This window comes from Anarrhichthys ocellatus, unplaced genomic scaffold (assembly GCF_004355925.1).
Source record: "Anarrhichthys ocellatus isolate YVR2014 unplaced genomic scaffold, GSC_Weel_1.0 scaffold24, whole genome shotgun sequence".
Taxonomy (NCBI): Eukaryota; Metazoa; Chordata; class Actinopteri; order Perciformes; family Anarhichadidae; genus Anarrhichthys; species Anarrhichthys ocellatus.
Genome location: NW_022280054.1, coordinates 7,988,981 through 8,000,900, shown reverse-complemented (window position 1 = coordinate 8,000,900; position 11,920 = coordinate 7,988,981). Strand labels below are relative to the sequence as shown.

The 11,920-nt window shown below is 40.0% G+C and overlaps 1 protein-coding gene across 2 annotated transcripts in view; it reads left to right on the top strand.

Annotated features, from left to right (window-relative positions):
* Positions 1–5,496: 5,496 nt before the first annotated feature.
* The window catches only part of vaspb (vasodilator stimulated phosphoprotein b), a 23,528-nt gene continuing 17,104 nt past the window's right edge, over positions 5,497–11,920 (top strand). For both annotated transcript variants that reach the window (XM_031860648.1, XM_031860647.1), the window contains exon 1: positions 5,497–5,946. In XM_031860648.1, the coding sequence (XP_031716508.1) occupies positions 5,942–5,946 (5 nt within the window). In that variant the 5' untranslated portion in view covers positions 5,497–5,941. The remainder of the gene's footprint in view (positions 5,947–11,920) is intronic.

Sequence of the window (11,920 nt, the reverse complement as noted above, 5' to 3'; positions counted from 1 at the left end):
CAACATGAGCAGGAAGGCAGATGTTTTATTCAGTAGGTAAGCGATAAGAGGGGGGAAGTGTGATTATGATAGCGATCGGCCATGCATCGATACTCGAGCCTCCGGGCAACGCGACACCTTGCAGCGCATCGATCGGGGCCCCGGGAACCGGAGCAGCCGCAGTTTGTTTTCAAGCAGAGCCGCGGTCCGGGTGTCAGAGCCGCCAGGCCAGGTGGAGAGAGAGAGGAGATGAGGGGGTGGTAGTGGTGGAGGAGGAAGAGAGGGTATCAGCCTCGTAAACACACAAACACTGCCTTCACTCATCTCTCTTTAAGTGTGAATGACAGTAACTGCGAGGACACAGTCGGTGCAGCCAAAACAAGAGGGATCAGGTGTAGCTGCTGCATGTAGACCCGGGCCTATTTACAAACAAGAGAGCCAAACTAGAGCTGGGCTTTTTGAAAATGACATTTAAAATTGTGTTTCCATATACACATTTACCCGGAGATGATAAGGACTTTTATTAGGCTCTACATACATCATTCAGTGGCCTTACATTATGTCTGGTGATGTTCCAGGACTAGAATCAGGTCAGGATTGTATAGGTCATAAATCCAAATTTCCCCAAGCAAACCCCGCCCATAAGACATTTTTATTTTACTTAAACTTCATTACAATCTAGACAGACTAGTAGGCTACATGAAATCTGACCTCTGGATTTGGTCCATCTAAGTATTTAGAAGCAGTGGGCTGCTGTTAAGCTCCCACTTTGAACCTTATTTAAAAAAATATATTTTAAAATGTTTTCAAAAATATGCTTTGAATCCCAAATTCCAAATTTATTTTAAGTAATTAAAAAAAATCATTGAACTTTTATTTTCAATGAGATTTTGTGTACTTTTTATATCCCCATATAAATATGAAAATGTTGAGACGTCACCTTGGTAGCAGCAATTGGCAAAACAAGCCCAACTCAAGGTCCACTTACTTAGTTTTTGACTGTATCACATGGACCTCATCAGCAGAAGAATTTGTTTCAGCTGTCTTGACAATAGATGTTCAAACTTTCCATTATGTTTATAACTTTCTATGCTCTGTGAGCACTTTTTCTCCATGTTGGCGGTGGGTGATGGAGAATATACCAAATCCCTTCAGTTGTAAAATTCTTCAGTGTACACTGAATTTTTTAATGAAATATTGAGTCTAAAGAATATCAAAGAGAGGCTTAAAGAATGCAAAGTGTGTAATATGTATGAATTGTGTAATAGAAAATTAAATTCCTTTAATGTATTGTAAACCCCCAAATTCTAAATATTAGGACATGACCTTGGTGCACAGCTGAGGAATAATGCATATTTTCTATGCTGTCACTTTTTATGTTCATATAATATCAAAACTTACTGATAGTTTAGTTATATTTGTTGTGTGTCTGAAATGCATTTAAGATATAAAAAAAACAACAACACATATATATTATTTTCTTGATGTGTTAGTTACAGATTAATCCACAAAACATCTGTGATGTTTTAGATGCTGAAACAAAAACACAGCTGATATTTTAATAAGAAATACAAAAATACATTGAATTAGACTTTAATTTTATTCTTTTTTATGTTTAATTATTTTGTCTGATGTGACTCTTTTCCAGAGAGACTTGGCCAAGATAGACATCAGCACAAATAAAACCAATAGTTCCACACACCTATATTGAGGTCATATTGCCATCTAGTGGATTATAAAGGTATTGTATACAGTTTTCCAACAGGCCATGCATTAGCTTGACTGACAAGCCATTTTAATTAATCATACAGCGTGTCCTGAAAACAGAAAAACATTTAATGGATCTTGAAAGCATCATCTAATCTGATGCAGATGCAGATATCTGATATGACATGCAAAGGGTTTTTAGGGGCTTTTAAATTTGATATTTATGCAGATTTGCCTTTCATGTATAGATACTGAAATTAAAACAGAATTGTAAGTTCTGAATTCAGAAAAATGCTTTGTTTAATGTTGTTTAAAGCGGTGGTGGAATGTATAATATAAGTTATTGAGGTACTTGTATTTTACTTAATTTTTCATTTTAATATTATCCTTTTACATTTGACAACTTTAGTTATTTGCTTAACAAATTAAGATTTTCACAGATGAAAACAAACTTATAATTCATGATGTTTTCTTAAAAAGGAAAGTATCCAACATTAAGCACAGCTGAAACCATTAGTTGATTCACTGATTAGTTGATTGACAGAAAATGTTTTGATAATCATTTAAGTTATTTATCAAGCAAAAACCTTTCAGGATTCCAGGCCCGCATATCAAATTTTCATTTCATTATTAAAATAATTGTTTTAGTATTTGATAGTTTACCTATGGGCTCTGGGTAATTGGGATGGCCTTTTTATTTTTATAAACCAAACAATCAATGGATTGATCATTTCAATTTGCAGATTAATAAGATAATCATTAGTTGCAGTCTGATGCAAAATAGTTAAAAATGAGCTCCACCTCAACCACCTCAACCAAATCCAACAGTAAACAATGTACCTGATAAAAGCACATACCTTTAGTTGATACCATTTTTAATGCAGGACTTTTAATTGTAAGACAGAATGGGGTATGAGTACTTTTACTTCAGGAAAGGATCAGAATACTTCTGATGGAGCACGATTTGTCAGTGTTGCGACCCTGATTTGCCCTGTGAGGAGTTCAGGGCCTACATGTCATTTGGATTCTCTCTTAAATCCTTCTGCTGCCCTTTGCTAAGCTGGCCTCCAGCCCAGACCTCTTAGTGAACAGTTGTGTCCTTTTTACAGATTTTACCCTCCTCCAGTCACATTTCTTCCCTGTCAAAAAGAGATGGAGAGAGAAAAGAGTAACAGCAACACTCGTTCTCTGCGTCCATTGGGTTTCTTTAAGAAATACTAGCAGACAGTGGCTCTTCTGAAATTGTTTATTACTGCTAATCCCTGTCTGGCTAACTGCTGCCAACCTCAGGATCCAGACTGTTTCTTTGTTCCCTCGATTGAAGTTTAGTTGTATAATTCTCTTTATTCCTCTGCCATTCAAACAGCAGTGGAGGCTTTCAGACGCTGCCTCAGGACTGTATATGCTTCAACAAGTCCTAGACTCTCTCTCTGATGTAAGATGTAGTAGAAGTGCAGTCTGTTTACATAATAGCCTATCTTCACACTCACAGGGAGATACATAGAGGCGTAATTCAGCCTGGTTGACCAAAGATATTCACTTTGTCAAAATCTTGCTTCTTCAGCAGCTTGTCCCTCCCCCTTTTCCATTTTTCTGTTTCTTCATCTCACACTTGCACACATCTCTCATGTAGTTCAAACCTTTAACAGTGTACACGTATTGTTTCTCCTAAGTGTCACTGATGTTCAACAGGTCCTCTGTTAGGCTGCCAGCTGTGGATGGCGTTGACCAAACTGACGTCAAGCAGTGGAAATAAAGCTGCGCCCTTCAGGGGAGGAGCACCGGAGGAACCTAAAATTACTGCATGACTGTTTCTAATTATTTACGAGCTACTTTGTTGGAACGAGATCAGCTTTTTTGAGACTGAGTGAATCACACAAACACCTCCACACATGTTTGAGCACAAGCTCGCACAAGATTTGGTGTTAATATCTACAGCGATGGGGGGAAAAGAGACTGTTTACTGGACTGTTTGAGTTTTTGGTAGACAGCAGAGTTAACAGGGGACACATGGCTAAAAAAAAGACCAGACTTACAGTTGCTCTGAGCTGTCAGCTTGTATGTCTAAGTGTGTGTGTGTTGGGGTGGGGGTGGGGGGGCTAAAGGCATATTGGCTTTCTGGATGTTTACACATGCCGTGCAGACGTAATGCATTCCTTTCTCATCCTCTCTTCCACGTCTGTCCCCATTAGGAATGAGTGCTTTTATTGTGTACACTATCTCACTGTTGAAAACTGGGCCATGTGAGGCATCAAACTCCTCTCATTGTTAATAGAAAATATTACTTCAGAATAGCTTACCTAAAATATTTCTATAAATCCTATTCTCAATCAAAGCTGTGGTTATTCTTTTTTTTATTACAGAAACATTAATGATTAAATGCTTCAGAAAGTCTCGATGGAATAACTTCTAAAGCCACAGTAGTAACCTGACGTTACCCCGACCGCCACTAGGGCGAGGTGGAGGGCTTGGCCAGGCCCCTGACATGGATGAGATGCTGCCTTCAAGTGCTGTTGGAAATTAGAATTACCAACCACCAAAGATAAGAACTTGAACAGTGTATAAATACCACTCTATCTGATTTGCAGTGCTTAGCTGTTCCTAAAATGGTGAGCAAAATGGGGTGCTGGTTTATGTGACCTGTCTGGCATATGTTCAGCATAAAATAATAACCCCCCTCCCCACCTAAAATATTGAGTTGCTCGAGTCCCAAATCACAGGGACAAATTAGTCTTTCTTTTAGTCTTACTTTATTTAATTTTACACACTGTTTATCTATTTTATGGCATTTGTATTTTATTAATAATTATAGGCTCCAGCACTTGGACATCTGGCCTCAAAGCGTAGTTTATTTACTTGCTTATTTACATCAATAGACTACACATGCAATACATTGCTTAAAATACAAGAATATGAAGAACTACTTGATGATTAAATGGGTAATCCGGTCCTCAAAATCTTTACCTCACTTTAACAATTGATGTTAAAGTTATTTAACATTAAAGTATTTCATATCATTATTAAAGTACTTAAGTATTTTGGTATTATCAGTCATTACTTAAAAGTATCAATACCTCAATGGTAAACCACACGTTTACTTAAGTGGAAGTAATAACAGCTAAATAAAGTATGGCCCTTGTCTAATCGCTATAGATACATTCATGTGTAAGCATCATGTTATTGTTGCAGCTGTTCATTTGAACTATTTCATGTATTATTGGGCATTTTAACAATGCACCATAGTTTATACGCTGTTTTATAGGCTATGCAAACTGTTCATCCTCAAAATAATGAGCAACTCTGTCAAATACATGTCAGTAGTAAAAAAGAGTAAAATCACCTCTATGAAATGTAGTAACAGAGAATGTAAATACTCAAAGAACAGGTTTTACCGTTAAACAGCCTTGCACTCTTTTCCCTATTAATATACACTTGACACTTTGACAGTATACTTGTTTTAATATACTCTTGTTTGTTTATTTACCATATTTTTTTATTTTTTTGTAAATTTCAATATGTTTCTATTTTTAAATCATATCTTGTATTTTGCACTGTGTTGATTGTTTAATGTTATGCACCATCCACCTTGTCAAATTCCTTGTATGTCACACATACTTTGGCAATAAAACGGTTCTGATTCTGATTAAACTAAATTGTACTCATAGGCACAGTGTTTGAGTACATGTTTATGTTACAGTTTCAATTTGTAACAACTCACACTCCTAAACTTGGGTGTTTTCTGAGGCACACGTGAACGCACCGTGGGATTGTAGCCTACTTTGAAGCTGGCGGGTTGGGCCAGACTCCAGTGAATCTACACGGACCGACCGAGTGACGGAGCGGAGCAAAAGTCGGGCGCAGACACACGAGCTTAAATCTCCAGAAAAAGTGTGAAAGGAGAAGTTCTGTTTTAGTGTGCGTGTGCAGACCGCTTCTTCTCCACTTCCCCTCTTTAGTAGAAACCAATGTGTGATAGTGATTGGAGTTGACAAGCCCGCTCCTCCACTACTGTATCTACTCCCTCCTCCTCCTCCTCCTCTCCCGCTCCACACAACCAGGAAATCGTCGAGGTGTGCTTTCTTTACACCGCCAGTTGCTACCCCGTTTTGCGGGTGTAGATGCGCCTTTTTTCCGGCGATTCTTCTCCGTTTTTTTATTGCATTTCACTCGTTTGACTTTTAACGCCGGGGCTTCAGCTCTGAAGTCAGCCAAAACTTAGCCTACGAGGAGAGGATCTCCACTCTTTGGCCGAACAATGAGGTGGGTAAAAGCGGCTCAAATCCCTTCATCTTTCATTGTGTTTCCAAGGCTACATTTTGTGTTTCGGCCACTGGTTTTCACAAAGGCGACCCCGTTCAACCCCTGACCCAACAATATCTCTTGAACCAGTTTGTTTCCGATACATTGTATCGTGTTTCTCATTGGTGTCGTTTCGACTACAGGGGCACACTTGCCGCCGTGTAGCAGGTTTGTTTCCAGTGAATAACTTGCTGGTCTGCATGTCAGAAAGTGTTTAGTGTTAGCGTGGTCCCACTGAAGGTGTAGCCCTGCAATGTGGCTGCTGAGGTTGTTGAGCCGGTCAGATGACCCAGAAAAACAGGGGTTTTGTATTTGTTTCAAACACTACCATGTTGACTCTTTTTGGCTGCAGAAGCTCAGTATTGTTGTCTGAAACTAACCCACTATCGTGCAGAAACACCCATGGTATAAAACTTAAAAAAGACAACAGTGTGTTCATAACTAAAGGTCAGAGGTCAGGGTAATTTATAGAACATGTGAAAGGAATTCGGTGTGTTGCTCGAAGGCACTTCAGCATGGTGGATTCTCTATACAGGCGGGCTCACCCTGCTGCACATAACTTGCTGTTTACATATCATGTCGCACATTAACCCTTCTCCTCTCCTACTATATTCCACTCTCTCTGTGAATACAGAGGTTTACACCAAATTGTCTCAGTGGAAAGCTCATGTCCACAAATTCCACATCCTGTCACAGCCTGTGCAGTTGGCAATTACATGCTTTTGAAGCCACCACTCCTATCTGGGACTTTGTTGTTTTTTATTTGTCACATTTAAAACGAGTAGTACTCCTACTTATGTCAAGGAAGGACTTTTTGTCATTTGAAAGCTTGACAGAGCGGTGCAGGGCTGATAACCTGTGTGACTAGTTCTTTATCTCAAGCCTCTTGAGCAGGCCTGTTCTAAAACAATGTATCTCAGCTCGACACATGGGTTGGTCCAGGGTTTGTGTTTGTTTTGCACATATTTTATCCGTGGTAACTTTTGATTACAGCCGGAAAGAGGAGGCACTTTGAGCCGCCCCGAAAATCCTGCCACAATCACAGTAATGCATTTAAAAAGTGCCCCCTGCTGATGAGGCCGTTAATTAAGTTAATGCAAGGATCAGCAAAGATTACCTCGCTAACATACTTTACAAAATACATTGGCGGGTTTATATGAAATTTTAGCACGCAGAGCAAAAATAAATAATAGAATTAGTAGAAACTCCAACCATGTTTTGCACACTTTGCCACAAGTTTGAGAGCAGGACGGATAAAACACGAGAGTTTACTTAAATATGTGCTTATTTGATAAAACTACTTGTATTGGGGCAAGTAAAAAAAGAAGCCTTTGGGCATGTAGATTGAGACAAGTGTGTCAGAAATCATTAACGTTCAACATTAACGGTGAACCCTGAAGATAAGCAAACTGCTTTGTTGTCGTGTTGCTCAAAAACTACTTCCCCCCCCACAACCACAAACCACTGCAGCAACTAGACTGCACCAAAGTATTGGTGTAGAGCATTTTTGTCTACATTCAGGGTTCCTCATGCACTTCAAAGTGGCTTCCTCTCTCCGTTGATGGGAGACATCCGTCTTGATAGTTGTAGGTTTTTACTTTTTGCCCCGGATTCTGCCCCTGCTGTCGCTCCATTGTGGCAAAAACGGTCGATGTCACCTTGTATAGTAGTTAAAAGACCGGAATGCAGCTCCACTCAGTCATTTATACTAGTGGTATGTGAATGCCGACACACAAGTGCAGTCAAAAGTTCAACAGTTTGGCCCAGTTGAGAAAATGCAGCATCTCCTCTGACAAGGTATAAAATAGATGCTAAGAAAACACTGTATCCGTGTTTCAGGCTATCTTATCCTATTGTTAGGTGGCGGCAGGAAGTGCATCCCTCTGCATAGTGATTCACGGTTATTGTCAGAGGTGACTCCCACCTTCCTCCCACTCACCAGACGGGGTCTCTGTGACTGAAAGAGACCCGTCCTGTCCTCGGGCTGGAGAGTTGACGCGCGTGTGACGTGAGCAGACAGGTGTAATGCATCTGCTCGCCGCGACTGTTTGCGATCTAAACGAGTTCCCTGTGCTCGGTTTAGAAGCTCCACACGTCTGGAGGCGATGGCAAACCTCCACTCTTCTCCTTACACTCTCTTGCATGAGCTTTTTTTATTGATCAGCCTTAAAAGCAGGGAAATGGCCTCCCCCTCTACGTCTCCTTTGTGCCTTGGCTCCAGCTTTTTTTTTTTTTTCTCCGCCTTGGCAGTAAATGGAAAGGAATGCAGCTCGAACGAGCGGTGTTTTGCAGTTTTGCTGTCATATCCTCCTCCTCTATGAAAATGCTCAACGTCTTGACCTCCTGTCCCAACAAGGCCGGTAGCTGTTATTTCAGGCATTTAGCAATATTATTGCGTACATGTCCATGTAAGGATAACAAGATGAAACTCATTGGTGTTGCGATAGCGCATTCGTGCCACGGTGTTGTGTAATGTTCGTAACAGTGGGTCTGGTGTTGTGCGAGGCTAATTCGTCATGTTTTTACTTGTTTGTCTAATTCCTTCGCACACGTAGGTTTTCTTTTGAAGTCTGATATCAGTGCAGAGTATAAACTGACTCTCAGCCTGTGTGCTATCAGTATTACCCCCTAAAATCTATTTTAAAATTCCAAATATGAAGCATAGAAATACTTGTGTACTCTAAAGAGCCTCAAATGCCTCGCTATAGCTAAGTTAAACTGCATTGTTCTTGGCAGAAACACATTTCTTTTTCACTGCCATTGTCATTCTGCATACCTGTAATTATTGCACTTTCAGTGTGAAACTAAACCGCCTCTTTATAGTCGTTTCTCTCAACCAAAGGGCTCCTAATATCCACGCTTAACCCCACGCACCAGAAGCAATAACAATTTGAGGTAATTGGGGTGTGCATGTGGGGATTCTCATCTATAACGGCGTTCATTTCATGCGTCATAAAGAGTTGCATATCGACATGCACTTGGACAGTACTGTCACTACACGCGCTCTGTTATTGACATGGTCTTGCCTTGTGAGTTGGTCACCCACAATACACTGCAACCCCCTCCCCAGAACCAACTCACCCCTCTGAGTCCTCCCACCTCTTCCACTCATAAATAGGCCATTATGCCGGCGTGCCCCATGGATTAGACGCTTTGCTACAGGAGTTGCTCAACATACAAAACCTACCATTGTCTCCTTGGTGACAAATCCAGTTTCCTCTGTGGTTCTTTAATTGCGCTTCTCTAGGTTGTTGTGTTGTCTGTAAGTATGGAATTGTTTCTTCTGTCATCACTTCCTTCAAACTTGACCCTAACTAGCTTCTCTGTCCTGTCTCGCCCATCTTAAGTAGCTGTCTGCTGAGCTCGGTGTTTTGAAACTGATGTTGATCGTTTGTCTCAGGGAATTAAGTAAGTTGGTGTGAAAGTTGTGCAAATCACTTGCAGGTCGTTTTATACACTCAGTCTTCCGTAGTGGTTTGGGGGGTTTGATTTGAAATTACATGACAACAATCTTGATAATCTACAAATTTGTTGGACAAAAGTGTTTTATATCTTTGTATGTATAATAACTTTCAGTTCTGGATTGTTGGTCGGACAAACAAGCAATTTGAAGACCTCATTTATATTTTCCAGAAACTCGCACCAGAAACTCATGGATAAAACATCCAGATTGGGATGAGTCTGGGTTAAAGCTAATTCAATAAATACAGTACCTGACAAATCATGGTTCTTCATCAAATGTATGTGAATGTGAAAATCCAGTATGGCTGTAAAGTGGTCCTTATTGGACTGGTTTATTACATCCTGAGATATTAAAGTGATGCCTACCGTAAACTCTAAACAGTATGACAAAATCTCTGAATCTTAGCATTGAATATCACTCAGGATATATATCGTCATTTCGTTCAACCCTAATAAGTAATTCAGGTCCGCTTGCTAAGGTTTTTGCAGTTAAAGGTTATAAAGTTGGCGGCTCACAGAATTTATAATTGCAATCAATTGGCCTGAAACTGATGCTCCCTTCATTAATTCTGACTGACATTTTGTTTATTCTTGCTGATTTCCTGTTGTGAGGGAGAATGTTTTGCTCAACTAACCGTCACAACGGAAGCATTGGTAACGGTTACTAGAAGCAGTTATCTGAGAAATCTGTTAGTTTAAGAGTAACAATATCCGTTAGTTGACATACAACAACCTGTACAACTGCCTTGATCTCATCCACGCCTGGAGCCTTTGTCTTTGACTTCTATATCCGTCACCGGTGTGAAGTGGAGCAGAACTCGCAGCTCTACAGTGTCCGAATTAAGTTAAAAAGACATCTGTGGTCTTCTTGCGTTAGCCGGACTGAGTGACGTCACCCCGGCTGATGGAGAGCCTGGGTCGAACGGCGTAGTGAAACCAAAGCTTGTTGTGGGCAGAAACGCTGTAGTGATATATCGGATGGTCAGCAGCACTTCTAATGGCCACACGGATGCATCGGGGTCCACTGCTTAATGGAGCGTAATGGATGCCAGTTACTATAAAAACTGCCTTCTGCTGTCAGACATCTTAAACATTACTATCTTTCAGGTCCTCGGATCTTAACTTCACTTATGTGGGCTGATGGTGATACACAAAGGCTGCATTAGATACAAACAGTATTGGAGGAAGTCCAGCAGATGATTTGCTGTGCAGCAGTTTCCTCACATTATTATTAGGTCCCACTTCCACTCTGCTTTACTGTTTCTAACTGAACAGAAAGGACAGGCTGAAAAGCAGAACCTGTTTTGAATTCTTCAGAAGAATTTTCCACATGGGTGATGCTTCTTCTTTTTCTTTTCTTTTTTTGTGCATGATTAGCGATGCATGTAATCTTGTTTACAGAGAGTTTTTGCTTTCTAGATTCTTCATGAAGGTCCCACTGTGTCTCTCTTATCCTGTGGCAGTCTGCTCGATTAGAATGGTACACGTTTCATTTAGGGAGTTGATATTGACTTCAGTTGAGTGGTCAGAAGAGGACTGTCCTGTTAAAGAGTCATCTGTTAAAAAAGTTAATGCTCAATGCTCAGTCAAGAGGGGAGATTCACCTGAATGTGTCATGGATGTTGTTTTTTGGTACGTAGTTTCAGTTAGAAATAAAGGTGTGAATCTTCACTGACCTCAATTCAATTATGATTAACCGATCAACGATGCATCTCAATAATCTATACGACTGCACATGGAAAGTTTTTCAAGAATTAATACGAGCAGTCAGATAAATCTTTATCTTTAACTTTATTTAGAAAGTGCTTACAAAAATGAGACTACAACAGTCAGTATGAAAAGCTGCACCGTTTCAATACCAGTACCTGTGTGAGCCACACCAGCACACAAACAATAGAAAAAAAACATGCATGCTCGGTGTTCTGTAGGCCTTAGCCTTGGTGAACTGGAGATCAGAGAAGAAGCGAGACAAAGGAGAGAAGAGAAACAAGCCTCAAAGACAATAAATTACAGCAAAGCGCATTAAAGACTCCCGCTGAGCTGAAGTGAAACCAAACTACTGATGAGCTTCTGTCACCGCATCAACGCTGAGCCCTTCCAGTGCGCATTGAGATGCATCTCAGAATCGAGACATTTCCACACCTCTAGTCAGTCACAGGATAAACATTGCTACTGATTGGCCAGTTTATATATGCATGTATGTGTGTGTATGTATGTATGTATATATGTGTGTGTATGTGTGTATGTATGTATGTATGTATATATGTGTATGTATGTATGTATATATGTGTATGTATGTATGTATGTATGTGTATGTATGTATGTATGTGTATGTATGTATGTATGTATATGTATGTATGTATGTATATGTATGTGTGTATGTATGTGTGTATGTATGTATGTGTATGTATGTATGTGTATGTATGTATGTGTATGTATATATGTGTATGTATATATGTGTATGTATATATGT